Here is a 22,688-nt window from a genome sequence, read left to right on the forward strand (position 1 = left end):
CTGCAGTGAGCCGTGATTGTCACTGCACTCCAGTCTGGGTGACAGAGCAAGATCCTGTCTCAAAAAATAAGCTCCCAAGTGCCTGGCACACAGTAGGCACTTAGTACATCGTAGTAGCTCTGATTTCCTTAGGATGGGGTCTTCCCATGACATCTGAGTCTGGTCCTGCTGCATGAGGCCAGCCTCCCTAGAGCCCTTTTGGTCATCCCTAACCTCCAACCCATTATTCCAAGATTCTAGGACTGGTGAGGTGCTGGGTGGGGTGTGGGGGCGGGTGGGGAGGTGGCTGCCTGAGACGGAGGTGTGGAGGAGGTGAAACTGTCTGGATGGGTGGAGTCAGGAGAATGAGCTGGAGGGCCCCAGAGGGCCCACACTGGGACTGGCTGGGAGTAGGTTTCACCGGTTTGGGGAGCTGGCTGGGCTCTGGGGAGATGCTGGCATCAGGGGAGGCTGGAGGGGCTGGCGGTTCCCTGGGAAAGGGGAGCTGAGTAAGGCAAGGCTGGGCCAATGGCCTGGGCTAAAGGGCTGCACAGGAGTGGTGCCTAGGGAGGGCAGGCCTGCTCCCTAATACACACACTGCTTCACCACACACTCGGAGACGCCATGCTCAGATGCACACTTGGACAGCTACCATCACACCTCAACTGCAAACTGCAAAAGGATCAGCTCTCAGATCCTTTTCCCACCTCCATATCTGCCATACCTCACATAGTAGGTGCTCAATAAATATGTGCTGATTGAGTGAATGAATTCCTCTAAACACACATTCATTCCCAGCACTTGGGAGGCCGAGGTGGGGTGGATCACCTGAGGTCAGGAGTTTGAGACCAGTCTGGCCAACATGGTGAAACCCTGTCTCTACTAAAAATACAAAAATTAGCTGGACAGGGTGGCTCACACCTGTAATCTCAGTACTTTGGGAGGCCGAGGTGGGCAGATTGCCTGAGGTCAGGAGTTCAAGACCAGCCTGGTCAACATGGCAAAACCCCATCTCTACTAAAAATACAAAAATTAGCCAGGCACAGTGGCGCACACCTGTAATCCCAGCTATTCGGGAGGCTGAGGCAGGAGAATTGCTTGAATCTGGGAGGCGGAGGTTGCAGTGAGCCAAGATATGCCACTGCACTCCAGCCTGGGCAACAGAGTGAGACACTGTCTCAAAACAAAAAATCCCACAAAAATTAGCTGGGTTATTACAGGCAGGTGCCTGTAATCCCAGTTACTTGGGAGGCTGAGGCAGAAAACTGCTTGAACCCAGGAGGCAGAGGTTGTAGTGAGCTGAGATCACGCCACTGCATTCCAGCCTGGGAGACAGAGTGAGACTGTCTCAAAAAGAAAAAAAAAAAAAAGGAAAAAAAAAAAACCCACATTCATGCATGCACGCAGGCACACATTCACACCCTGACCCGCACATCCACGCAACACACAAGCGCACAAGCACACAGGCACTTTCAGACCCACACCCAGCCGTCCAGATTCCAAAGCTCGTGCTCATGGCGGGTTCACATCTGCGCAGACACGCCGCAGCACATCCCGCTCCCCACCCTCTGAAGGGCCAGCCCCTCCCAGAAACAGGGGCTGGGCCTTGGTGGACCTGATAATACAGCAGCTTGAAAGAGGTGGGGTGGGGCGGGGCCACCCTGCACCTGGAGGCGGTCAGGAAACGCTACCACTGCAGATGTGTTTCCCTGGAAGACCCACCTATGGGAGGAAGGAGTGAGGTCACTGAGCCCCCAGCCTTGACCTGGCCTTTTTTCCAGACTCAGACTCTGCCCTTCCAGCTCTCATCCCGATCAAAGGCCTAGGGGAGGGGTTTGGGGTAGGACAGGGAGTCCTCCTGGGAACAGTGGCCGACAGGACCCAGGCCAGATCACTTGGCACATTTGGAGAGAAGGTAGCGGTGGGGCAGTGAGAACTTCCCAGCCTTGACTCACCCAGCCTTGACTCCACCTTCGGGTAGGAAGACAACTTTGCCACCCTGCCCCCAGGAGGCTGGAAATACAGGGCAGAACCATCACCCGGCTGGCCTTGGCCCTGGGTTCCTCCCAGACAGACCCCTTTTGCCCCCCTCTCCCTGCTGTGGAATAGGGGTGGGGGTTTGGCGGTGTGTCCCAGGCTATGAGGTAGCCACCAGGCACCATCGTTGCCAGCACACCCTGCACACCGGGACCCACTACCCCCGGGAGCCCATGTAAAATCGGTCAAGGGGGATCTGGCTGTCCCACTGCACCCCAAGAAGCCCAAAGTAATCAAACCACATCCCTGGGGCTCCTCTGGCTGCTCAGTTGGGGCCCCACCCCGGCTGTGGAACGGGGGAATAGAGGGCAGCGGCAGGGCCAGCTCCCTCTGACTCTAAGGAATCTGGGTCAGTAAATGCCCAGAAAGTAAACACCAGGAGCAAATGTCCTTGGCCCGCTCCCACACTTGCCACATTCCCCGAGGGAAGTGATCCTGAACTAGGAAAATACAGGACTTCCCATCTTAGAAATCTGAAACCACTGTCTTCCCAAGCCTGGGGAGGACTGTGTTCTCACGCCCCCTGGCGGCGGGTCTGCACACTGCGTCCTCTCTCGTAGAACCTTCAGCCCCAGGTGCAGAGAACCAGCGAGGGCCCAGATGGTGCCCCTCCGCCCCACATTTTACAGATGAGGGGACACAGGTGCGGAGAGAGGGAGGGAAGGGCCTGTACCCTCACAACTGAGCTCCGGGGAGACGACCACAGGTGCTATGACTCATTCAACAACAAACATTTATTGAGCACCTACTGGTCAGGGCCCTGGAACTACTAGACTCCTAGTCCAGTGCTCTTCAGTACCCTGGAGGACCCTCTGCAATTTGGCCTGAGACTCCAGCCAGCAGCTGGAAACTTCTTGTCCAGGAGACTGTCCAGGTGAGGGGCTGAGCAGTGAGGAGGGCGGATCCTGTCAGCCCACTTGCCAACCTGCAATGCCACCACCATCCTGTGGTCCAGAGACACAGAAGTGGCAGGATGGGCCTGGGTCGCAGCACTCACGGGTGGGGCAGGACAGGGGCCCAGTCAGCTATGTCCATCTTAAGTTTGTTTGTTTTTTTTTTTTTTGAGATGGAGTCTCACTCTGTCACCCAGGCTGAAGTGCAGTGGCACAATCTCAGCTCACTGTAAGCTCTGCCTCCTGGGTTCAGGTGATTCTCCTGGCTCAGCCTCCCGGGTAGCTACGATTACAGGTGTGTGCCACCATGCCTGGCTTATTTTTGTATTTTTTAGTAGAGATGGCATTTCACTATGTTGGCCAGGCTGGTCTTGAACTCCTGACCTCAAGTGATCGGCCTCCCAAAGGGCTGGGATTACAGGCATGAGTCACCACGCCCGGCCCATCTTAAATTTGCTTTTTTTTTTAAAGATGGAGTCTCGCTTTGTCGCCCAGGCTGGAGTGCAGTGGCACGATCTCAGTTCACTGCAACCTTTGCCTCCCAGGTTCAAGTGATTCTCCTGCCTCAGCCTCCCAAGTAGCTGGGATTACAGGTGCCCGCCACCACACCCGGCTAATTTATGTATTTTAGTAGAGACGGGGGTTTCACCATGTTGGCCAGGCTGGTTTTGAACTCCTGGCCTCAAGTGATCCACCCGCCTTGGCCTCCCAAAGTGCTGGGATTATAGGCGTGAGCCACCGCGCCTGGCCCATCTTAAGTTTTTAATAAATAGTTCTTGCTGCTGCCCAGGTTGGTGAGGGTGGGGCCATCGGGACCAGGCTTCCCAAGCTTGAGGGGTGTGGGGTGTCCCCTTCTCATGCCAGTTCAGGCTCTGGCTCTGAAAAGGAAAGGAGAAAGCATTGGGGTTGGCCCCCCACCCACTCCCAGTGGGTGTCCAGGTGCTGTCCTGATGGGAGGTGGGGTGAGGCTCCCCAGGACAGGTCTCAGCTGGTCCCAGCTCCAGGGGAGATGCTGCGCCTCCACCCCCAAGCAGGACAGGGGTTGCCAACAGGCTGGAGGCCCCTGGAGGATGGGTCCCGGCACCCAAACACACCCTGGGCTCTGGAGTCCAGCGAGTGAATCCATCTGTCCCCAACCTCCATCCCAGGCTGCATCCCCATCCCCCAAGGACTTGTGTCACTGACCAGCCTCGGCCTCATCGCCCTTGGCATCCGGCTCCTGCCACCAGTCAGCATACATGCCCTCCTCGTAGTCACCCTCCCCTTCAAACTCGGCGTCAGATAGGGCATCCTCAGGCTCCAGGGGCGGTTCTGTCTCCTCCAGCTCCATCTAGAGTAGCGCCACGGTTGCGGAAGAAACAGGGTCACAGTAGGCCCAAACCCATATGGGCTCCCTTCCTGGCCAATGGGACCTCCCATCCCATCTCTCAGTCCCCAAAGCCCCTTCCCTTCTCAGTCTCAAGATCTAATGAGACTGTTCTGAGGATTTTCCCCAAACTGCCCCTCCCTGAGTGGCTGCATAGGGCACCACCAGTAGAATTTGGTGTCAGCATAAACATCGCCCCTGCACAGCCCCACCTTTTAAGCATAAAGACTCTGGTGAGAATATTGCCAGTCCATGCATAATGTTTTTGCTCATACTGTTTCCCTGCCAGGAACTACTGCCGTCCCCTGTGCCTGCGTAACCCGCACTAATCCCTCCAGAGCCAGGCATCAGTTCCAGGCTGAGCCCTTGCTGGTGACTCTGGCTGGGCTGGAGACCTCCCCCAGTGCCATATGCTGCCCTCTCCAGCAGCTGTTTGTGCTTCCCCCACTAGACTGTGAGCTGCATGTGAAACGGATCATGACTTTCACTAACTTACTCCAGCCCCTAGTCTGGTGTCTGGCAAACCACAGGGAACAAGAGACAGCCGTCAAAACGGCTGCCATGTGCTGGGCGCAGTGACTCACACCTGTAACCCCAGCACTTTGGGAGCCTGAGGTGGGTGGATCACTTGAGGTCAGGAGTTCAAGACCAGCCTGGCCAACATGGTGAAACCCCATGTCTCTACCGAAAATACAAAAATTTTTTGTATTTTTGGGTGTGGTATTGTATTCTGGGTGTGGTGGCACACACCTGTAATCCCAGCTACTCGGGAGGCTGAGGCAGGAGAATCGCTTGAACCTGGGAGGTGGAGGTTGCAGTGAGCTGAGACTGCACCACTGCACTCCAGCCTGGGTGACAGAGCGAGACTGGGCTGCCATTCACTGTGCATCTACCAGCTGCTGGCTCTTTATCAAGTGCTTTACATACTTGATCTCAGCCAGGCAAGGTGGCTCATGCCTGTAATCCCAGCACTTTGGGAGGCCAAGGCAGTCAGATCACTTGAGGTCAGGAGTTTGAGACCAGCCTGGCCAACGTGGTAAAACCCTGTCTCTACTACAAATACAAAATAAAATTGGCTGGACATGGTGGCGCAGGCCTGTAATCCCAGGTACTCGGAGGCTGAGACAGGAGGATCCCTTGAACCCAAGAAGTGGAGGTTGCAGTGAGTGGAGATCATGCCACTGCACACTCCAGCCTGGGTGACAGAGCAAGATTCTGTTACCAAGAAAAAAAAAAGAAGAAAAATACATACTTGATCTCGCTTAATTTTTTTTTTTTTCTCGAGACAGAGTCTCAATCTGTCACCCAGGCTGGAGTGCAGTGGCGTGATCTCGGCTCACTGCAACCTCTGCCTCTGGGTTCAGCGATTCTCCTGCCTCAGCCTCCCAAGTAGCTGAGATTACAGGTGCCCACCACCACACCTGAGTAATTTTTGTATTTTTAGTAGAGACAGGGTTTCACTATGTTGGCCAGGCTGGTCTTGAACTCCTGACCTCAGGTGATCCCTCTGCCTCGGCCTCCTAGATTGCTGTGATTACAGGATTATAGATTGCACCAGGGCTGCAATTACCCAGGTCCAGGCCACAGGTGGCCAGGGAGGCACACAGGGTCAGAGTGGGCACTGCTAACCCAGAACAAAGAGCCAGGGCATGCGGCAAGGGCTTCCTGGAGGAGGCACCATGTGAGCTGGGCCTGGGAGGAGCAGGACTGGGACATGTACAGAAAGGGGACATGAGAATACTGAGGCTGGGGAAGGAAGGGACAGTCTAGACAAGGAATAGGCAAACCTCTCTGCTTCATGACAGTTGACCACCAGGGGCTGGGGCTGAATTCTGGCACACTGGGGGCCCCAGATAAAGGTCCAAGGTGTCCCCATCACAGCCTAGTTCTGGAAAGCAGGAGGCACTCACCTCATCATCTGACTGCAGGTACATGTGGGTGAACTCCAGCAGCTCCCGCAGCTCGGCCGTCTGGTTGTGGTAGAGCATGGCCTCCTGGAAGGAGGAAAGGACGGGGTGGGGGTGAGCCATACCCTGCTGCTGCCAGATGGCAAGAAGCCAGGGCTCCTAGGATCTGGGCCCACTGACCCTCTTCCAGCTCAAGTATCAAGTATCAGCTCACAAGCTAATGAGATCATCGTGGCTGCTTGGAACACTGGGTTAAGGATTCTGAGGGTTTGCTGAGAAAGAGTCCCTCAATCCATTAGCAATGTCTGCCACTGACAAGGAAGGCAGGAGTGGCACCATGTGTCCCATATTTGCCAGCCTGGCCCTCAATTCCAACGGGTTTCCTCCCTTGGTTACCTGGGGAAGACGGACAAAGGTCAGCAGTGAGGGTAATGAAGGTAGGGAGTGGAACAGGCAGGAGTGGATGTGTACCTTCATACATCCCTCGTCGGACACTGCTGGTGAGGTGGGCAATACCACCACCATTTTGCAGGTAAGGCAATAGATTCAGAAAGGGCCATGGTCTTCCTAGGACCACACAGCAGTGGGGCTGAGCTCTGAATCCAGGACTCTAACCTCAACTCATATTCTTTCTTTCCATTTCCCATCCTGCCTTCCACGGAAGCCAGGAGTTTATTTTTTATTTTCTATTTTATTTTATTATTATTATTTGAGACAGTCTCACTCTGTCACCCAGACTGAAGCGCAGTGGCGCGATCTCGGCTCACTGCAAGCTCTGCCTCCCAGGTTCACACCATTCTCCTGCCTCAGTCTCCCAAGTAGCTAGGACTACAGGCGCCCGCCACCACACCTGGCTAATTTTTTGTCTTTTTAGTAGAGACGGGGTTTCACCATGTTAGCCAGGATGGTCTCGATCTCCTGACCTCGTGATCCGCTCGCCTCGGCCTCCCAAAGTGTTGGGATTACAGGCGTGAGCCACCGCGCCCGGCTGCCAGTTTATATTTTACAAAGTGCATGTCCAGCAAGTGCCCCAGAAAGCAGTGCCCACCTCCCGGGGCTGGAAGTCCTCCTCTTCCAGGCCCCAGCGAGCCCGGTGGAAGCGGTAATACACCAGGTTCTGCTGCATGATGCTGTCATTGGGGTCGAAGAGCATGTAGCTGGCGGCGCTGCGGGCAGCCTGGCGCACATCATTCACTGCAGCAGGACAGGGGTGAGGAATTGCTCCGGCGCTTCCCCTTCAGAGTCAACCCCATCTCCCAGTTCAGTCCAGCACCCCTGCTACCCAGCCACCTCCCAGAATACCTAATGGACTCCTTACCCCACCCATGCATAATGCCAGCTAGCATGTAGTGGGCACTCACCGTATGCCAGGCCCTGACTAACTCACCTAAGCCTGTTATTGTCTTTTTATTGTTTTTGAGACAGGGTCTCACTCTATCACCCTGGCTGGAGTGCAGTGGTGCAATTATGGTCACCTCAGCCTTGATCTCCCAGGCTTAGGTGATCCTCTCACCTCAGCCTCCTGAGTAGCTGGGACTACAGGCAGGCACCACCACACCCATCTAATTTTTTGTATGTTTTTGTTTGTTTTGAGACAGAGTCTTGTTCTGTCACTCAGGCTGCAGTGCAGTGGTACGATCTCAGCTCAGTACAGCCTCCGCCTCCAGGGCTCAAGCAATCCTCCCACCTCAGTCTCCTCAGTAGCTGGGACTACAGGCACTCGCCACCATGCCTGGCTAACTTTTTGTATTTTTTGTAGACACGGAGTCTTGCCATATTGCCCAGGTTGGTCTTGAAGGCCTGGGCTCAAGCCACCTGCCTGCCTGGGCTTCCCAAAGTGCTGGGATTACAGGCGTGAACCACCATGCCCAGCCATGCCTATTACTGTCATCCCCATGACAGTAAATCTGAGTCACAGAGAGGTTAGATAAATTGCTCAAGCTCACATGGCTGGAGAATGATGGCTCTAGGGAATTAGAGGCCCTCAGCCTCTCTGCTATCTGTACCCAGGAAGGGTCTCCTGGCCCCTTGGTTCTTAGCCCCCGCTCTGCTCGGATTCCCAGCTCTGTCTGAATCTTGGCATCTCCAAGTAGCAAGAACACTGGAGGCTGTCCATTCCAGCCCCAGTGGATGCCAGGATCTCTCCAGTGAGGAGAGCCACAAGTCCTGGTGCCACATTTTATTAGTCATGACACTAACAGTCCCTTGCCCTATAAGCCTCAGTTTCCCCATCTGAAAAATTGGTCCAGTAATGCCAGCTGCATGGTGTTGGTGAAAGGACCACATAAGATAAACTGCCTTATAAACTCTCAAGTGTTGGCTGGGCGCAGTGGCTCATACCTATAATCCTAGCACTTTGGGAGGCTAAGGCAGTGGATCACCTGAGGTCAGCAGTTCAAGACCAGCCTGGCCAACATGGTGAAACCCCGTCTCTACTAAAAATACAAAAATCAGCTGGGCGTGGTGGTGTGCACCTGTAATCCCAGCTACTCAGGAGGCTGAGGCAGGAGAATCACTTGAACCCTGGAGGCAGAGGTTGCAGTGAGCCGAGATCGTGCCACTGCACTCCAGCCTGGGTAACAGAGTGAAACTCCGTTTCTTTTTTTTTTTTTTTGAGACGGAGTCTCGCTCTGTCGCCCAGGCTGGAGTGCAGTGGCGCGATCTCGGCTCACTGCAAGCTCCGCCTCCCGGGTTCACGCCATTCTCCTGCCTCAGCCTCCCGAGTAGCTGGGACTACAGGCGCCCACAACCGCGCCCGGCTAATTTTTTGTATTTTTAGTAGAGACGGGGTTTCACCGTGGTCTCGATCTCCTGACCTTGTGATCCGCCCGCCTCGGCCTCCCAAAGTGCTGGGATTACAGGCGTGAGCCACCGCGCCCGGCCGAAACTCCGTTTCAAAAATAAAAATAAACTGTCAAGTGCTCTGCAGTTGTTGGTTGCCTAGTCATTTGCCCAAGAGACCCTCTACTTCTCCCTGAGGCTGCTGTCTGTTCCCACTCAGCCTCTCACCTGCCCCAGACTCCCAGGGTGCCTTCCCCATATCCCCACCGCCCCTAGCCTTTCCTCCTATCACCCAGGGTCCTCAATACTGAAGGAAAGCTCCCCACAACTCTGGGAGGCTCCCATGCAGTCCTCTCCCTTATCACCTCTTCCCCTGCCCAAGTCCACCCAGGGGGCTCACACTTGTAGTAGGCAAACTGCAGGTAGTGGTACATGGTGGCCACGAACTTGTCCACGAAGTAGCCGCCCACATTGGGGGTCAAATTGGCCTCACAGTCCACCTTGCACTGCAGGGATTCTGCAAAGAGATCTGGGGGTGGGAGGCGGCAGTGAGAGGCTGGCGTTGCAATGAACAGCTCTGTCCCCCCAGGTGGAGGAGACTCCAAATCCAAGCTCTGCCTACTGAGCCAGGCTGCTTGTCCAGAAAACGTGTTGCTGTTGCAATCACAGGAGAGAATGCGTGTAAAGTGCTTGGCATACTATATGACAAATGATGATGAGGAAGATGACTGTGGGCTGGGCTGACTCATCAACCCCACCACTCAACCACCACCCCAAGCCAGAGGGAGCCAGGGCATTCTGGGAGAACAGCAGATGAGGTCCAGAAGTGGGGCAGAAGTCCAAACAGAGAAGCTAAAGGTCTTTATTTTTTTTTTTTTTTTTTTTTTTTTTTTTTTTTTTTTTGAGACGGAGTCTCCCTCTGTCGACCAGGCTGGAGTGCAGTGGCACGATCTTGGCTGAATGCAACCTCCACCTCCCAGGTTCAAGCAATTCTGCCTCAGCCTCCCAAGTAGCTGGGATTACAGGCAACCACCACCACGACCAGCTAATTTTTGTATTTTTAGTAGAGACAGAGTTTCACCATGTTGGTCAGGCTGGTCTTGAACTCCTGACCTCGTGATCTGCCCGCCTCGGCCTCCCAAAATGCTGAGATTATAGGTGTGAGTCACCACACCTGGCCAAGGACAGTCCTTTCTGCTCCTGCTTGAGGGACCCCGGGGTTAGAGATCCCTAGACTAGGTGTGATTTCTGGTTACCAATTGCTTTTTGCACACACCTGCTGGGCTACTTCTCACTGCTGCACCTTTGCATCTGCACTGCCCTCTGCCTGGAAGGCCTGTGAACCCAAGCTTCCCAAACCCTTCAGGGATGTCACTGCCTCTGCACTGATCCAGCCCCTTGGACACTTCCAGCTGGGGCTCCTACACTCAGCGTCTTTCTCAGCAGACAAGGCCTTCCTCCCGGCTGGCTCCTCCACATTCGCAGTGCTCCACGTGCAGGGAGGGGACATCTGCCTTACCGAGCCTGTGGGTGAGAGGACTGCCCGCCGTGGTCTGGATGGCGGATACCTGCTATGGCCGGGTAGAAGTCCTTGAAGTCCACCTGCTCATGGGCCCCTTCACAGCCGGCCAGGCACCGGGCAAAGACCGCCATGTACTCTGCCAAGGCCCGCTCCATGTCCTCCGTGCTGCTGCGGAAATCCCCGCTGTTGTAGAGCTTCACAGCCCGGAGGAACACGGCCTGGAAGGGGCGTGGCAGGGGAAGTCAGGGCGCCCTCAACATCTCCCCTCCTCTACAAGTCCTATCGGCGGGACCCTCCTCCTGCCCCTCCACCCCACCTCGTAGGGCTGGGCCTCTAGGTCCGTGAGGGACTCGTCGGCGACGTCCAGCATCCCCCGGTAGTAGTTGAGGTACTTGGCGGTCAGCTCGTGCTTCGGATTCCTCTGGAGGAAGGTGTAGGCCGCCGCCACCGCCTTCTCCAGCCGGTTAGCCTGGTCGGGGGGTAGGGGTTCGGGGAGCGGGTCAGTAAGAACGGAGCTGGCTTCGTGCCGCGGGTGAAGGCAACGCTCCTCCGACCGATCGGTGGAGTGACACGACGCCCAGCCCGAGACAGGTCCCCGGGTGGGGGCGGGCTCCCACCTTGAACAGCGCGTAGTGCAGGTACTGGTAGGGCAAGCGGCTCTGGAAGTCGCGCAGCAGCTGCCGCGGCGGGTAGGGCACCTGGAAGGCGGGCAGCGTCCGCTTGCAGCGCCGCAGGCAGGCGGCGCGCTCCAGGACGCGGCCGAAGAGCCGCAGCTCGCGGGCCCACTCGTCGGCGCGGCCGTCGTCTGGGTCGGGCTTGGGCGCGGGAGCGGGGCCGCTGCAGTTGGCGTGGCAGAAGGCCTCGCTGTCGCGCAGCAGCCGGTGCAGCCGCAGCGCCGCCTCCAGGTAGCGCGCGCTCTCGCGCCAGCTCTCGCCCTCATACTGCTCCAGCGCGTGCCCGTAGGCCGCGGCCAGCGGCATCAGGTCCTCTGGCGGGAAGCCCCGGAAGCTGTACTTCTCGTACTGCGCCCTGGCGCTGCCCAGCAGCAGCCACAGCAGCCCCCACGCCACCCGAGCCATGCCCGCCGCGCCGCCGGCTCTCCAGAGCTGAGCTGGCGGCCCCGCGGACGGAAGGGGACAGGGACAGGCCCAGGGCGGGCCGCGCGCCCGCTGGGTCTTAGCGCCGGGCACGAGGGCGGCAAGGCGGGGCGGGGCCTGGGTCACGACGTCTCCCCTCTTTTCCCGGAGGGTCCCATAGTGTCCTAAGTCCTCTCCGTCGGCCCGGGCTCCTGCCGTGGGGGTGTCCCCTAGGCAGAGAATGAGTCGGGGAGCGCTTCCCGCCAGAGATGGGGAGCCCAGGAAGCCCCTCCCCACGCAAACAGTGCCCCCGCCTGAGATCAGGACACTGAGTGAGGGCTGCCTCTGCGCTGCCCAAACGAGGGGGAAGCCCTGGAGCCGGGCCTTCAGTCGCTGCGCCCTCCTGCACCCTCCTGCACCCTCCGAGTGTCTCCCCCGCCCACGTCGGAGGCACACACCTGCTATCACTTGCACACTTTGCGCTGCCACCACCCCCCACTCCGTCTCCGTGCCCGTCACATCCCAAGTCACAAAGTCCTTCTTGCAGTCCAGCTTTTGCGGGACCAAGCTGCTCTTCCCTGGAGATGCCTTCCCTTCTAGCACAGCTGGGGTCACGGACGAGCACCGAGATGTCCCTCACACTCCGCTGCTTCGCCACCCACCTAGAGGGGGCCAGAATTGGAGTTGCCGGCGAAAGAAGCAAGGGGCATCTCCGCCTGGCTTTAGGACCCGGGGGCTCCGGAAAAAGACATTGAACTTTTTTTTTTTTTCCATTTGGTGTCCACTCAGAGTTCTCATCTTTCGCGAGCCTCCCTCCCTGGCCAGGCCCCAGGTCTCGCAGCCAGGGATGGAGATGGGGGGAGGGGGAACCCGGATTTCTTTGTGGGGCCTCCCTCCGACTCTAATACACTCAACCTGGCCCCCTCCTCCTATTGCACCCCCACCCCCGCCCCTGCTCCTCTGGCCAGGCCAGCTCTGTCTTCCCAGCCCCCATTCCACGTGGACCAGCCAGGGCGGGGGTAGGGGAGGAGGACAGGAAGCGGGGGAGCTAGTTCTGGGAGGCGGGGGGCGGGGGAAGGAGGTTGGCGGCGGCTCCCTCGCTCGCCCTCACTGCTGTCGGTCCCAACTCCAGGCACCATGTTCCCCGCGGGCCCCCCCAGCCACAGCCTCCTCCGGCTCCCCCTGCTGCAGTTGCTGCTACTGGTGGTGCAGGCCGTGGGGAGGGGGCTGGGCCGCGCCAGCCCTGCCGGGGGCCCCCTGGAAGATGTGGTCATCGAGAGGTACCACATCCCCAGGGCCTGTCCCCGGGAAGTGCAGATGGGGGATTTTGTGCGCTACCACTACAACGGCACTTTCGAAGATGGCAAGAAGTTTGACTCAAGGTAACCCCGGTTGGGCGCCCCCGGATTCACCACTCCGTCTCCTGAACCCGGGGTCCTGTTTCCTTGTTGCCTCTTTTAAGCTCTACATCCCAATACTCTAACCCCAGACAGCACCCTTGGGGCCTCCCAGACACCCATCTCCCCAAAGATACCCTCCTGTCCCCACTTCCAAACCCTCACTTCTCAAAGGATCCCATTTCTTTCTCGCAAGCTCTCCACATCGCAGAAAGGACTCGGTAATCAAGGTGAACTGCCTCGTGTAGTTACCAGGGCTGTATTTAATGACCTGATGGAGAGGGGTGTTCTGGCCTACAGTGTTGCGGGGAAGGGGGTGGTCCCTGCTGCTTGAGAACCCTGGGGTGGTCTATCAGCCTGGACCCCATACCTTTCCACCCACCCTGACTCCCTTTCTGGTTCCACTCCATTTTCAGTGCCTTTGTGGTTAGAGAAGAGGGAACAGAACTTTTTTTGGAGGGGGTGGGAGTTTTCAGCAGCCGGTGGGCAGGGAAAAAGGTGGGTGGGCATTATAAGAAGATAGCCGGCTGGACCTGGGGGTAGGGCATGGCTCCCTGTGGAGGCCCTGTCTGTCTACGTGTCACACAGTCGGACATGCCACCCTGGGCTCCTCGGAGGAATTTCATACCTCCCTCTCTGGTTCTCCTGGAACCCTCATCTCTCTCCATTTTAGGTATCCCAGGAAAGAAGCGCAGGCCGCTCATTTTGCCAGCCCTTGGGGTTTGTGAGGTGGCCTCCTGGTCTGATCCAGGCCTTTGGTCTGCTCCAGCAAGTCCACTTTTGTTAGCGGGGACAGGGCAGGGCTGTGTGCCAGCCTCAGGGGTAAACCTAGGGTCCCAGTTATACACGGACCCCACAGCACACTGAAAGAGTCAGTGTTTCTTAGACCCTCCTCTGAAACACACAACTCAGCCAACAGGAAATTAGTGGCCATGACTTTAGAGGCAGGCATATATTGGGGTAAGCATACAAACTCCAAGAGCCCCAAGACCCTGGTTCAAATCCAGGCTATGACCATGGACAGAGAATTTTGTCTCTTTAAGCATCACTTTCCTTATATGAGAAATGGAGCCAAAAACAGGACCTACTTGCTAAGGCTGATGTTAGGACTCGAAGGAGATGGATGAATGAATGTAGGCTTCTCGCAGGGCCTGGCAGTCCTCCAGCCAGTTCAGCACACATTAACATTGACCCTGAGGAAAACCGTATGACCTGATGCTGTTGAACTTGTAGAAACTTCTTGCAGAGCTTAAGCCTGCATACCAACACTGAGAAGGAAACAATCCAGACTTAAAACCTGTCCACTTGGTGGGCAAATTCAGGTATAGGGTAGTAGCCAGAAGCGCTGCGCTGAGCACTTGACTGCTGGGAGTGAGGCAGGGGTTGGGATTTAGGGGTTGTTGTCCCTGATGGGGACTCTGGGAGCCCAGCTCATGAGTGTTGAGCTTGGAAAACTTTTTTTTTTTTAGTTGGAGTCTCATTCTGTTGCCCATGAGCCACTGCACCTAGCCAATTATATACACTTTTAATTTATTTTAAGTTTTCAGAAGTAAAGTGAGGATGGGAGATTTTCTTTCTTTCTTTTTTTTTTTTTTTAATTGAAGGGGCCATGGGTTAAGAAAGTTTTCTGGCCAGGCGTGATGGCTCACACCTGTAATCCCAGCACTTCGGGAGACTGAGGCGGGCAGATCACGAGGTCAGGAGATGGAGACCATCCTGGCTAACACGGTGAAACCCCATCTCCACTAAAAATACAAAAAAAAATTGCCGGGTGTGGTCCAGGTGCCTGTAATCCCAGCTACTCGGGAGGCTGAGGCAGGAGAATGACATGAACCTGGGAGGCAGAGCTTGCAGTGAGTGGAGATCGCACTACTGCACTCCAGCCTGGGCAACAGAGCAAGACTCTTGTCTTAAAGAAAAAAAAAAAAAGTTTTCTAAGTTGGGTGGGCATGTTGGCTCACGCCTGTAATTCTAGCACTTTGGGAGGCCAAGGAGCTTAGGAGTTTGTGACCAGCCAGGAGTTTGCGACCAGCCTGTGCAACATGGTGAAAGGCTGTCTCTACTAAAATACAAAAATTTAAGGCTGGGCGCTGTGGCTTACGCCTGTAATCCCAGCACTTTGGGAGGCCGAGGCGGGCGGATCATAAGGCCAGGGTGGCATGTCCAACTGTGTGACACGTAGACAGACAGGGCCTCCACAGGGAGCCATGCCCTATCCCCAGGTCCAGCCGGCTGTCTTCTTATAATACCCACCTGCCTTTTTCCAGACTAGTCTGGCCAACATAGTAAAACCACGTCTCTATTAAATATACAAAAAAATTAGCCGGGTGTGGTGGTGTGCACCTGTAATCCTAGCTACTCGGAAGGCTGAGGCAGGAGAATCACGTGAACCCAGGAGGCGGAGGCAGAGGTTGCAGTGAGCTGAGATCACTCCATTGCACTCCACCCCAGGCAACAATGTGAGACTCTGTCTCAAAAAACAAAAACAAACAAAATTAGCCAGGCATGGTGGCGTGTGCCTGTAATCCCAGCTACTTGGGACACTGAAGCAGGAGAATTGCTTGAACCCAGGAGGCGGAGGTTGCAGTGAGCTGAGATTGTGCCACTGCACTCCAGCCTGGTTGACAGAGTCAAGACTCCATCTCCAAAAATACACCTGTATAAGTAAAAGTAAATACATTAAAGTGTATAACTAAAAACAAATAAAAGCCATGGCACTTTTAGAATAGGCAGTTTTTTAGCCTGTAATCCCAGCACTTTGGGAGGCCGAGACGGGTGGATCACGAGGTCAGGAGATCGAGACCATCCTGGCGAACACCGTGAAACCCCGTCTCTACTAAAAAATACAAAAAAACTAGCCGGGCGAGGTGGCGGGCGCCTGTAGTCCCAGCTACTCGGGAGGCTGAGGCAGGAGAATGGCGTAAACCTGGGAGGCGGAGCTTGCAGCGAGCTGAGATCCGGCCACTGCACTCCAGCCCGGGCTACAGAGCGAGACTCCGCCTCAAAAAAAAAAAAAAAAAAAAAAATAGGCACTTTTTTTTGTTTGTTTGAGATGGAGTCTCACTCTGTCGCCAGGCTGGAGTGCAGTGGCGCAATCTCGGCTCACTGCAACCTCTGCCTCCCAGGTTCACTCCATTCTCCTGCCTCAGCCTCCCGAGTAGCTGGGATCACAGGCGCCCGCCACCATGCCCAGCTAATTTTTTTGTATTTTTAGTAGAGACGGGGTTTCACTGTGTTAGCCAGGATTGTAGAATAGGCCTTTTCAAAATGTGAAACCAATTCCCACCCCACCTCTGCTCTCCTTGTCTTTTCCTTGGAGAGCCGACAGTATAATGGCAAAAACATGGGCTTTGGAACTCAGCTGACTACATACTAATATTAGCTGTGTGACCTTGGGCAAGGCACTGAATCTCTCAAGTCTCCATTGTTCTCATAAGAAAAATGAGAACAAGATTGCCCACTTCACAGGGGAGAGAAAGAAGATACAGAATGTAAAATGCCAAGCATTTAATCCCATATAGTAATGCTCCTCTGTCCCTCCGTGCTGTACCTGCCACTGCCCACTTGCTGTCAGCAAATAGTAGCAGCAATCAGGCCCATGCATCCCGCCCAACCCCGTCCCAGGGCAGTAGCAGCCCCTGGCCGCCTCAGGGACTTGCTTTTTGTAACAGTCCGTTCCCTTAAGGTGGGTGTCACGGCCGACCTAGGAGGGGAACTTGAAAAGGAGGCGAGAAGTGTGTGTGCATATCCACATCTGGGTATAGGGAGGGGGGATTGTGTGCGTGTGTGCAGGCACACCTGTGCACCTATGCCACAGTGGGCAGTGTGTGTCTGAGATCACTGTATCCCATCTGTCCCTCCCCCTCAGCTATGATCGCAACACCCTGGTGGCCATTGTGGTGGGCGTGGGACGCCTCATCACTGGCATGGACCGAGGCCTCATGGGCATGTGTGTCAACGAGCGGCGACGCCTCATTGTGCCTCCCCACCTGGGCTATGGGAGCATCGGCCTGGGTGAGAAGGGCTGGGGCACAAGCTGGGGATGGAGGAGACCAGGAGGCAGAATCAGGGATCCTGGGGTGAGAAAACTGAAGTGCCGAGATGAGGGGTGACTTGCCCAATGTCATGCTGTGCACGCAGTATGAAGAGTGGCAGCTTTGGCTGGGGCAGTGGCTGACATCTATGGTCCCAGAGTTTTGGGAGGCCAAGGTGGGAGGATTGCTTGAACCCAGGAGTTCCAGACCAGCCTAGGCAACATAGTGAGACCCCGTCTTTACAGAAAATAAAATAAATTATCCAGGCGTGGTGGTGTGTGCCTGTAGTCCTAACTACTCAGGAGGCTCAGGTGGGAGGATTGCTTGAGCCCGGGATTTCAAGGCTGCAGTGAGCCATGATCATGCCACTGAATTCCAGCCTGTGTGATAGAGCAAAACCCCATCTTTTTTTTTGAGACAGGGTCTCACTCTGTTGCACAGGCTGGAGTGTAGTGGTGCGATATCAGCTCACTGCAACCTCAGCCTCCTGGGCTCAAGCAATCCTCCCGTCTGAGCCTAACAAATAGCTGGGACTACAGGTGCACACCACCATGCGTGGCTACTTTTTTGTATTTTTAGTAGAGATGGGGTTTCGCAATGTTGTGCAGGCTGGTTTTGAACTTCTGGGCTCAAGCCATCCACCTGTCTTGGCCTCCCACAGTGCTGGGATAACAGGCATGAATCACTGTGCCTGGCGCCCCCCCCCTTAAAAATAACAAAACAAAAATAGTGGCTGCTCTGTGCCTGGTTTGGGTCTCCTGGTGCTGCGATGAGAGGAAGGAGAATAACAGGGCCCTGGCTGGGATCGTGGTTGGCAGAGCACAACTCTGAGACCTCCATGCTGCTGCGCCCTCACAGCGGGGCTCATTCCACCGGATGCCACCCTCTACTTCGATGTGGTTCTGCTTGATGTGTGGAATAAGGAAGACACCGTGCAGGTGAGCACCTTGCTGCGCCCGCCCCACTGCCCCCGCATGGTCCAGGACGGTGACTTTGTCCGCTACCACTACAATGGCACCTTGCTGGACGGCACCTCCTTCGACACAAGGTAAGGGGCTGGAGGGGAGCCCTGAGGCAATGGGGACTGTGGCATGGGGAGTGGGAGTCCAGGGCCCAGCCTGCCTCTCCTACTTCCACCTCATTTTCTGTAGCTACAGTAAGGGCGGCACTTACGATACCTACGTCGGCTCTGGTTGGCTGATCAAGGGCATGGACCAGGGGCTGCTGGGCATGTGTCCTGGAGAGAGAAGGAAGATTATCATCCCTCCATTCCTGGCCTATGGCGAGAAAGGCTATGGTGAGGGTAGGCAAGGACTCAAGGGGAAATTCTCCAGAAGAGGGAAAACCAGGCCTCCACATACAGTTGCTCAGGTTGTATACTGCACGAGGGCATCCAGCCAAGGACGCAAGGCAGGATGAAATCTACCTTTGCTGCTGTCTCACTAAGAAGGGGTGCTTTATTCTGATTCACACGAAGGCTCAGTATGAGCTGGTGGTGGCCCTGGGGAACACCAAGCTCAGGCCTCACTGGAAGAGCGAGAAGCAGGGCCGCTGATGGGCGGGAAGGGCTCTGCAGAGCCGGGCTAGTGTCTTGTGCATGGTGCCCACTGGGCCTTCCTGAGTCAAGAAAGAGCCTGGGCTTGCTCCCCAGCCATATGGTTCAGGCCCTATCCCTTCCCCAGGGACAGTGATCCCCCCACATGCCTCGCTGGTCTTTCACATCCTCCTGATTGACGTGCACAACCCGAAGGACACTGTCCAGTTAGAGACGCTGGAGCTCCCCGCCGGCTGTGTCCGCAGAGCCGTGGCTGGGGACTTCATGCGCTACCACTACAATGGCTCCTTGATGGACGGCACCCTCTTCGATTCCAGGTCAGGAGGGTCTTGAGGTGGGAGGGCGGGGGCTGGGTGAAATGTGGACGAAACTGGGGGTCACTCTGAGCTGCCTGGAAGGGGAGGGCCCCTTTGACTCCCTTCCTGGCCCTCCCACCTTGTATTGCAGCTACTCCCGCAACCACACCTACAATACCTATATCGGGCAGGGTTACATCATTCCCGGGATGGACCAGGGGCTACAGGGCGCCTGCATAGGGGAGCGCCGGAGAATTACCATCCCCCCGCACCTCGCCTACGGGGAGAATGGAACTGGTAGGGGCGTTCCCCAGCCACCACCTCAGCTCCTCCTCCAAACTGCCCATTGTGGCCAGGCCGCCCCCTCCCACAGTGGGATTCCAGCCACCACTCAGCCCCTCTCATCACAAAAACATGCGTGCAGCTTACATCTGGTTGCCCCATCTGATTCCTGCCACCCGGATTCCCATCAGTTTCCTCCAGGGCAGCGCCCCACTTCTCCCCTTCTGCAGTGGAGAAGGGCAGCCAACTCCTCTGAGTTTGGGGAGGGAGGATGGTTATGGAAAAACAGAACCAGCATACCCCCAGGACCCAGCTGTGCTGGGAGCCTCAGTGTCCTCACCTGTATAATGGGCAAGCCAAGCTGATCCGCAGGGTAAGTTACTGGGAGTTTGCCAGATGGTGAGTGGAAAAGGGCTTTCTAACTGGAAAGCCGCCTTCCCCTGCCCCCTGCCCCAATGAGAGTTTGTTAGAATTGACTCTGGACAAACATCCCGTCCCATCCTCCTTTGGATCCTCAGGGTCCGGAAGGGGTGTCAGGTCCAGGGGCCTCCATGGAGAGACCTTGAGGAGCCTCTGCTAGTGCTCTGAGCTGACCACACTACCCCATTCTGTCCTCAGGAGACAAGATCCCTGGCTCAGCCGTGCTAATCTTCAATGTTCATGTCATTGACTTCCACAACCCTGCGGATGTGGTGGAAATCCGGACACTGTCTCGGCCATCGGAGACCTGCAATGAGACCACCAAGCTTGGGGACTTTGTTCGATACCATTACAACTGTTCTTTGCTGGACGGCACCCAGCTCTTCACCTCGTGGGTCCCGGGTGGGGCCGGGACTGGGCAGGTGGGTGGGCACAGGCATGGGGAGTCCTCCTCACCGTACCCCGATGCCTGCTCCTCCCTCTTGGTCCTCGAGCGCCAGGGGAGCATTCAGCCTCTTGCTGCTTCTGTAAGTCCCCATCTCAGAGCATGCTGGGGAGCCATGAGGAGATGAAATTCTCTGCGTCGCCGGGGAAGGGAAGGTGAAGCCAACCACTGCGGGAGAACTGCTCTTTCCGTTTCACAGAGGGGAAATTGATGCAGGGAGCCATGAGCCCTCGAGGCCACACTTTAGGGGGCAGAGGCAAGATGAGAAGGGAACCCCACATCTGCACCGCTGGGCCCCTGCACTCTGCTGCATGGCCCAAGTCACCAGTGGGAGTCACTCCAGAACTGAGGGCTTGTTCTGGGCCCACGTCAGAGACGGGGGTGTGTGCTGGCAGGGGACAGGTTGGCTGCTGACCTGGGCATCTGCTCTCCTCCAGGCATGACTATGGGGCTCCCCAGGAGGCGACTCTGGGGGCCAACAAGGTGATCGAAGGCCTGGACACGGGCCTGCAGGGCATGTGTGTGGGAGAGAGGCGGCAGCTCATCGTGCCCCCGCACCTGGCCCACGGGGAGAGTGGAGGTGAGGAGCTGAGACCGTAATCTTGTTTTTTTTTTGAGATGGAGTCTCACTCTGTCACCCAGGCTGGAGTGCAGTGGCGTGATCTCAGCTCACTGCAACCTCTGCTTCCCAGATTCAAGCGATTCTCCTGCCTCAGCCTCCCTAGTAGCTGGGATTACAGGCGCCCGCCACTATGCGCAGCTAATTTTTGTATTTTTAGTAGGGATGGGGTTTTGCCATATTGGTCAGGCTGGTCTTGAACTCCTGACCTCAGGTGATCCACCCGCCTTGGCCTCCCAAAGTGCTGGGATTACAATCGTGAGCCACTGCGCCCAGCCCGAAACCGTAATCTAACTGGCATCCGTAATCTAACTGGCATCCGTCCCTTTTGCTCCTGCCCATTGTGGGCCTGAGGGCTGGTGGGAGGAGTCAGGAATGCCTTCAGGATGGCTCCTTAAACATCCCATGCCCCACTCTCCAGCCTAGCCCCAGGAGGGGAAACTGTGGCCTGTGGGCTGGGAAACAGTGAAGCCAGGCCCAGACCCTGGCCTGACTAGGACCCCTCCCTTCTCTCCTGCCCTCCCTCCAGCCCGGGGAGTCCCAGGCAGTGCTGTGCTGCTGTTTGAGGTGGAGCTGGTGTCCCGGGAGGATGGGCTGCCCACAGGCTACCTGTTTGTGTGGCACGAGGACCCTCCTGCCAACCTGTTTGAAGACATGGACCTCAACAAGGATGGAGAGGTCCCTCCAGAGGAGGTGAGTGAAGGTTCAGTCTTAATAACCATGCCCACGCACTCCCCGCACCCAAGAAGCGTCGAGGAAGATGTCCCCGTCCGGACTGCCCACCTGCCCTCGTGCTCCTGCCTGTGCTGAGTCCCGTGCCTCAGGCTCCTCATCCCTGCCGTTTCCTGGGCACACATGCAGGCTGTTCCCTACCTGAGACCAGTCACAGACTATCCCCCATGCCACGCCTCCACCCCGGCCCCCACCAGGACCCCAGCACCAGTGCCTTTCCCAGCCCTTCTGAGTTACAGGGTGTGGGGGAGCCTGGGAAAAAATAAGAAAAAGAAAGCACTCACTGACCTCCACCTGGGGCCCCTCCCAAGGCCATGACCCTCACTGCCCACTCCCCCGGCTCTCCCCTCCCCCAGTTCTCCACCTTCATCAAGGCTCAAGTGAGTGAGGGCAAAGGACGCCTCATGCCTGGGCAGGACCCCGAGAAAACCATAGGAGACATGTTCCAGAACCAGGACCGCAACCAGGACGGCAAGATCACGGTAGAGGAGCTCAAGCTGAAGTCAGATGAGGACCAGGAGCGGGTCCACGAGGAGCTCTGAGGGGCAGGGAGCCTGGCCGGGCCTGAGACACAGAGGCCCACTGCGAGGGGGACAGTGGTGGTGGGACTGACCTGCTGACAGTCACCCTCCCTCTGCTGGGATGAGGTCCGGGAGCCAACTAAAACGATGGCAGAGGCGACATCTCTGGTGTTCCCACCACCCTAGGTGAAAATCCACAGCACAGACCTCTACCCCATTTCTCTTCCATCCCCAAACCCCTTCTTTAAAATGTTTGGATTTGCAAAGCCAATTTGGGGCTGGTGGAGCCTGGGGTTGGATAGGGCCATGGCTGGTCCCCCACCATACCACCCCTTCACATCACAGGCACAGCTGAGCTTGTTATCCCTCTCCCCAACTTTCTCTTTGTTTGTACTTCTTGTTATCCCCACTCCCAGCCCCTATTCCTCTATGTGACAGCTCCCTAGGACCCCTCCATCTTCCTCCCCATTCCTGACTGGCTCCTAGGGAAGGGGACAGCTCCTGGAGGGCAGCCCTACCTCTCCCATCCCTTTGCCCTCCTCCCTCGCCTCCAGTGGAGGCTGAGCTGACCCTGGGCTGCTGGAGGCCAGGACTGGGCTGTAGTTAGCTTTTCATCCCTAAAGAAGGCTCCTTTCCCTAAGGAACCATAGAAGAAGAAAACAGAGGGCATGTGTGAGGGAACCTGCTTGGGTGGGTGTTAGGGTTATGAAATCTTGGATTTGGGGCTGAGGGCTGGGAGGGAGGGCAGAGCTCTGCACACTCAAAAGGCTAAACTGGTGTCAGTCCTTTTTTCCTTTGTTCCAAATAAAAGATTAAACCAATGGCC

The 22,688-nt window shown here is 56.4% G+C and overlaps 2 protein-coding genes across 7 annotated transcripts; one reads left to right on the forward strand and one right to left on the reverse strand.

Annotated features, from left to right (window-relative positions):
- Nucleotides 1-2,728: 2,728 nt before the first annotated feature.
- Nucleotides 2,729-11,598, reverse strand: P3H4 (prolyl 3-hydroxylase family member 4 (inactive)). The gene is made up of 8 exons (XM_028836480.2): nt 11,103-11,598; nt 10,802-10,954; nt 10,532-10,703; nt 9,364-9,492; nt 7,231-7,376; nt 6,186-6,269; nt 4,095-4,239; nt 2,729-3,787 (listed from the first exon to the last, which is right to left on the reverse strand). Exons 1-8 carry the CDS (start codon nt 11,562-11,564, stop codon nt 3,765-3,767), a joined length of 1,314 nt encoding a protein of 437 aa, XP_028692313.2. The 5' UTR covers nt 11,565-11,598; the 3' UTR covers nt 2,729-3,764.
- Nucleotides 11,599-12,632: 1,034 nt separating this feature from the next.
- FKBP10 (FKBP prolyl isomerase 10) lies at nt 12,633-22,687 on the forward strand. Of its 6 annotated transcripts, none has more exon segments than NM_001260551.1 (10): nt 12,633-12,943; nt 16,827-16,972; nt 17,851-18,040; nt 18,144-18,289; nt 18,675-18,864; nt 18,995-19,140; nt 19,744-19,936; nt 20,428-20,570; nt 21,139-21,302; nt 21,698-22,687. In NM_001260551.1, coding segments are annotated over 10 exon segments (1,749 nt in total). In that variant the 5' UTR covers nt 12,633-12,698; the 3' UTR covers nt 21,884-22,687.
- Nucleotide 22,688: the final 1 nt, after the last annotated feature.

Source organism: Macaca mulatta, chromosome 16 (assembly GCF_049350105.2).
Source record: "Macaca mulatta isolate MMU2019108-1 chromosome 16, T2T-MMU8v2.0, whole genome shotgun sequence".
Lineage (NCBI taxonomy): Eukaryota > Metazoa > Chordata > Mammalia > Primates > Cercopithecidae > Macaca > Macaca mulatta.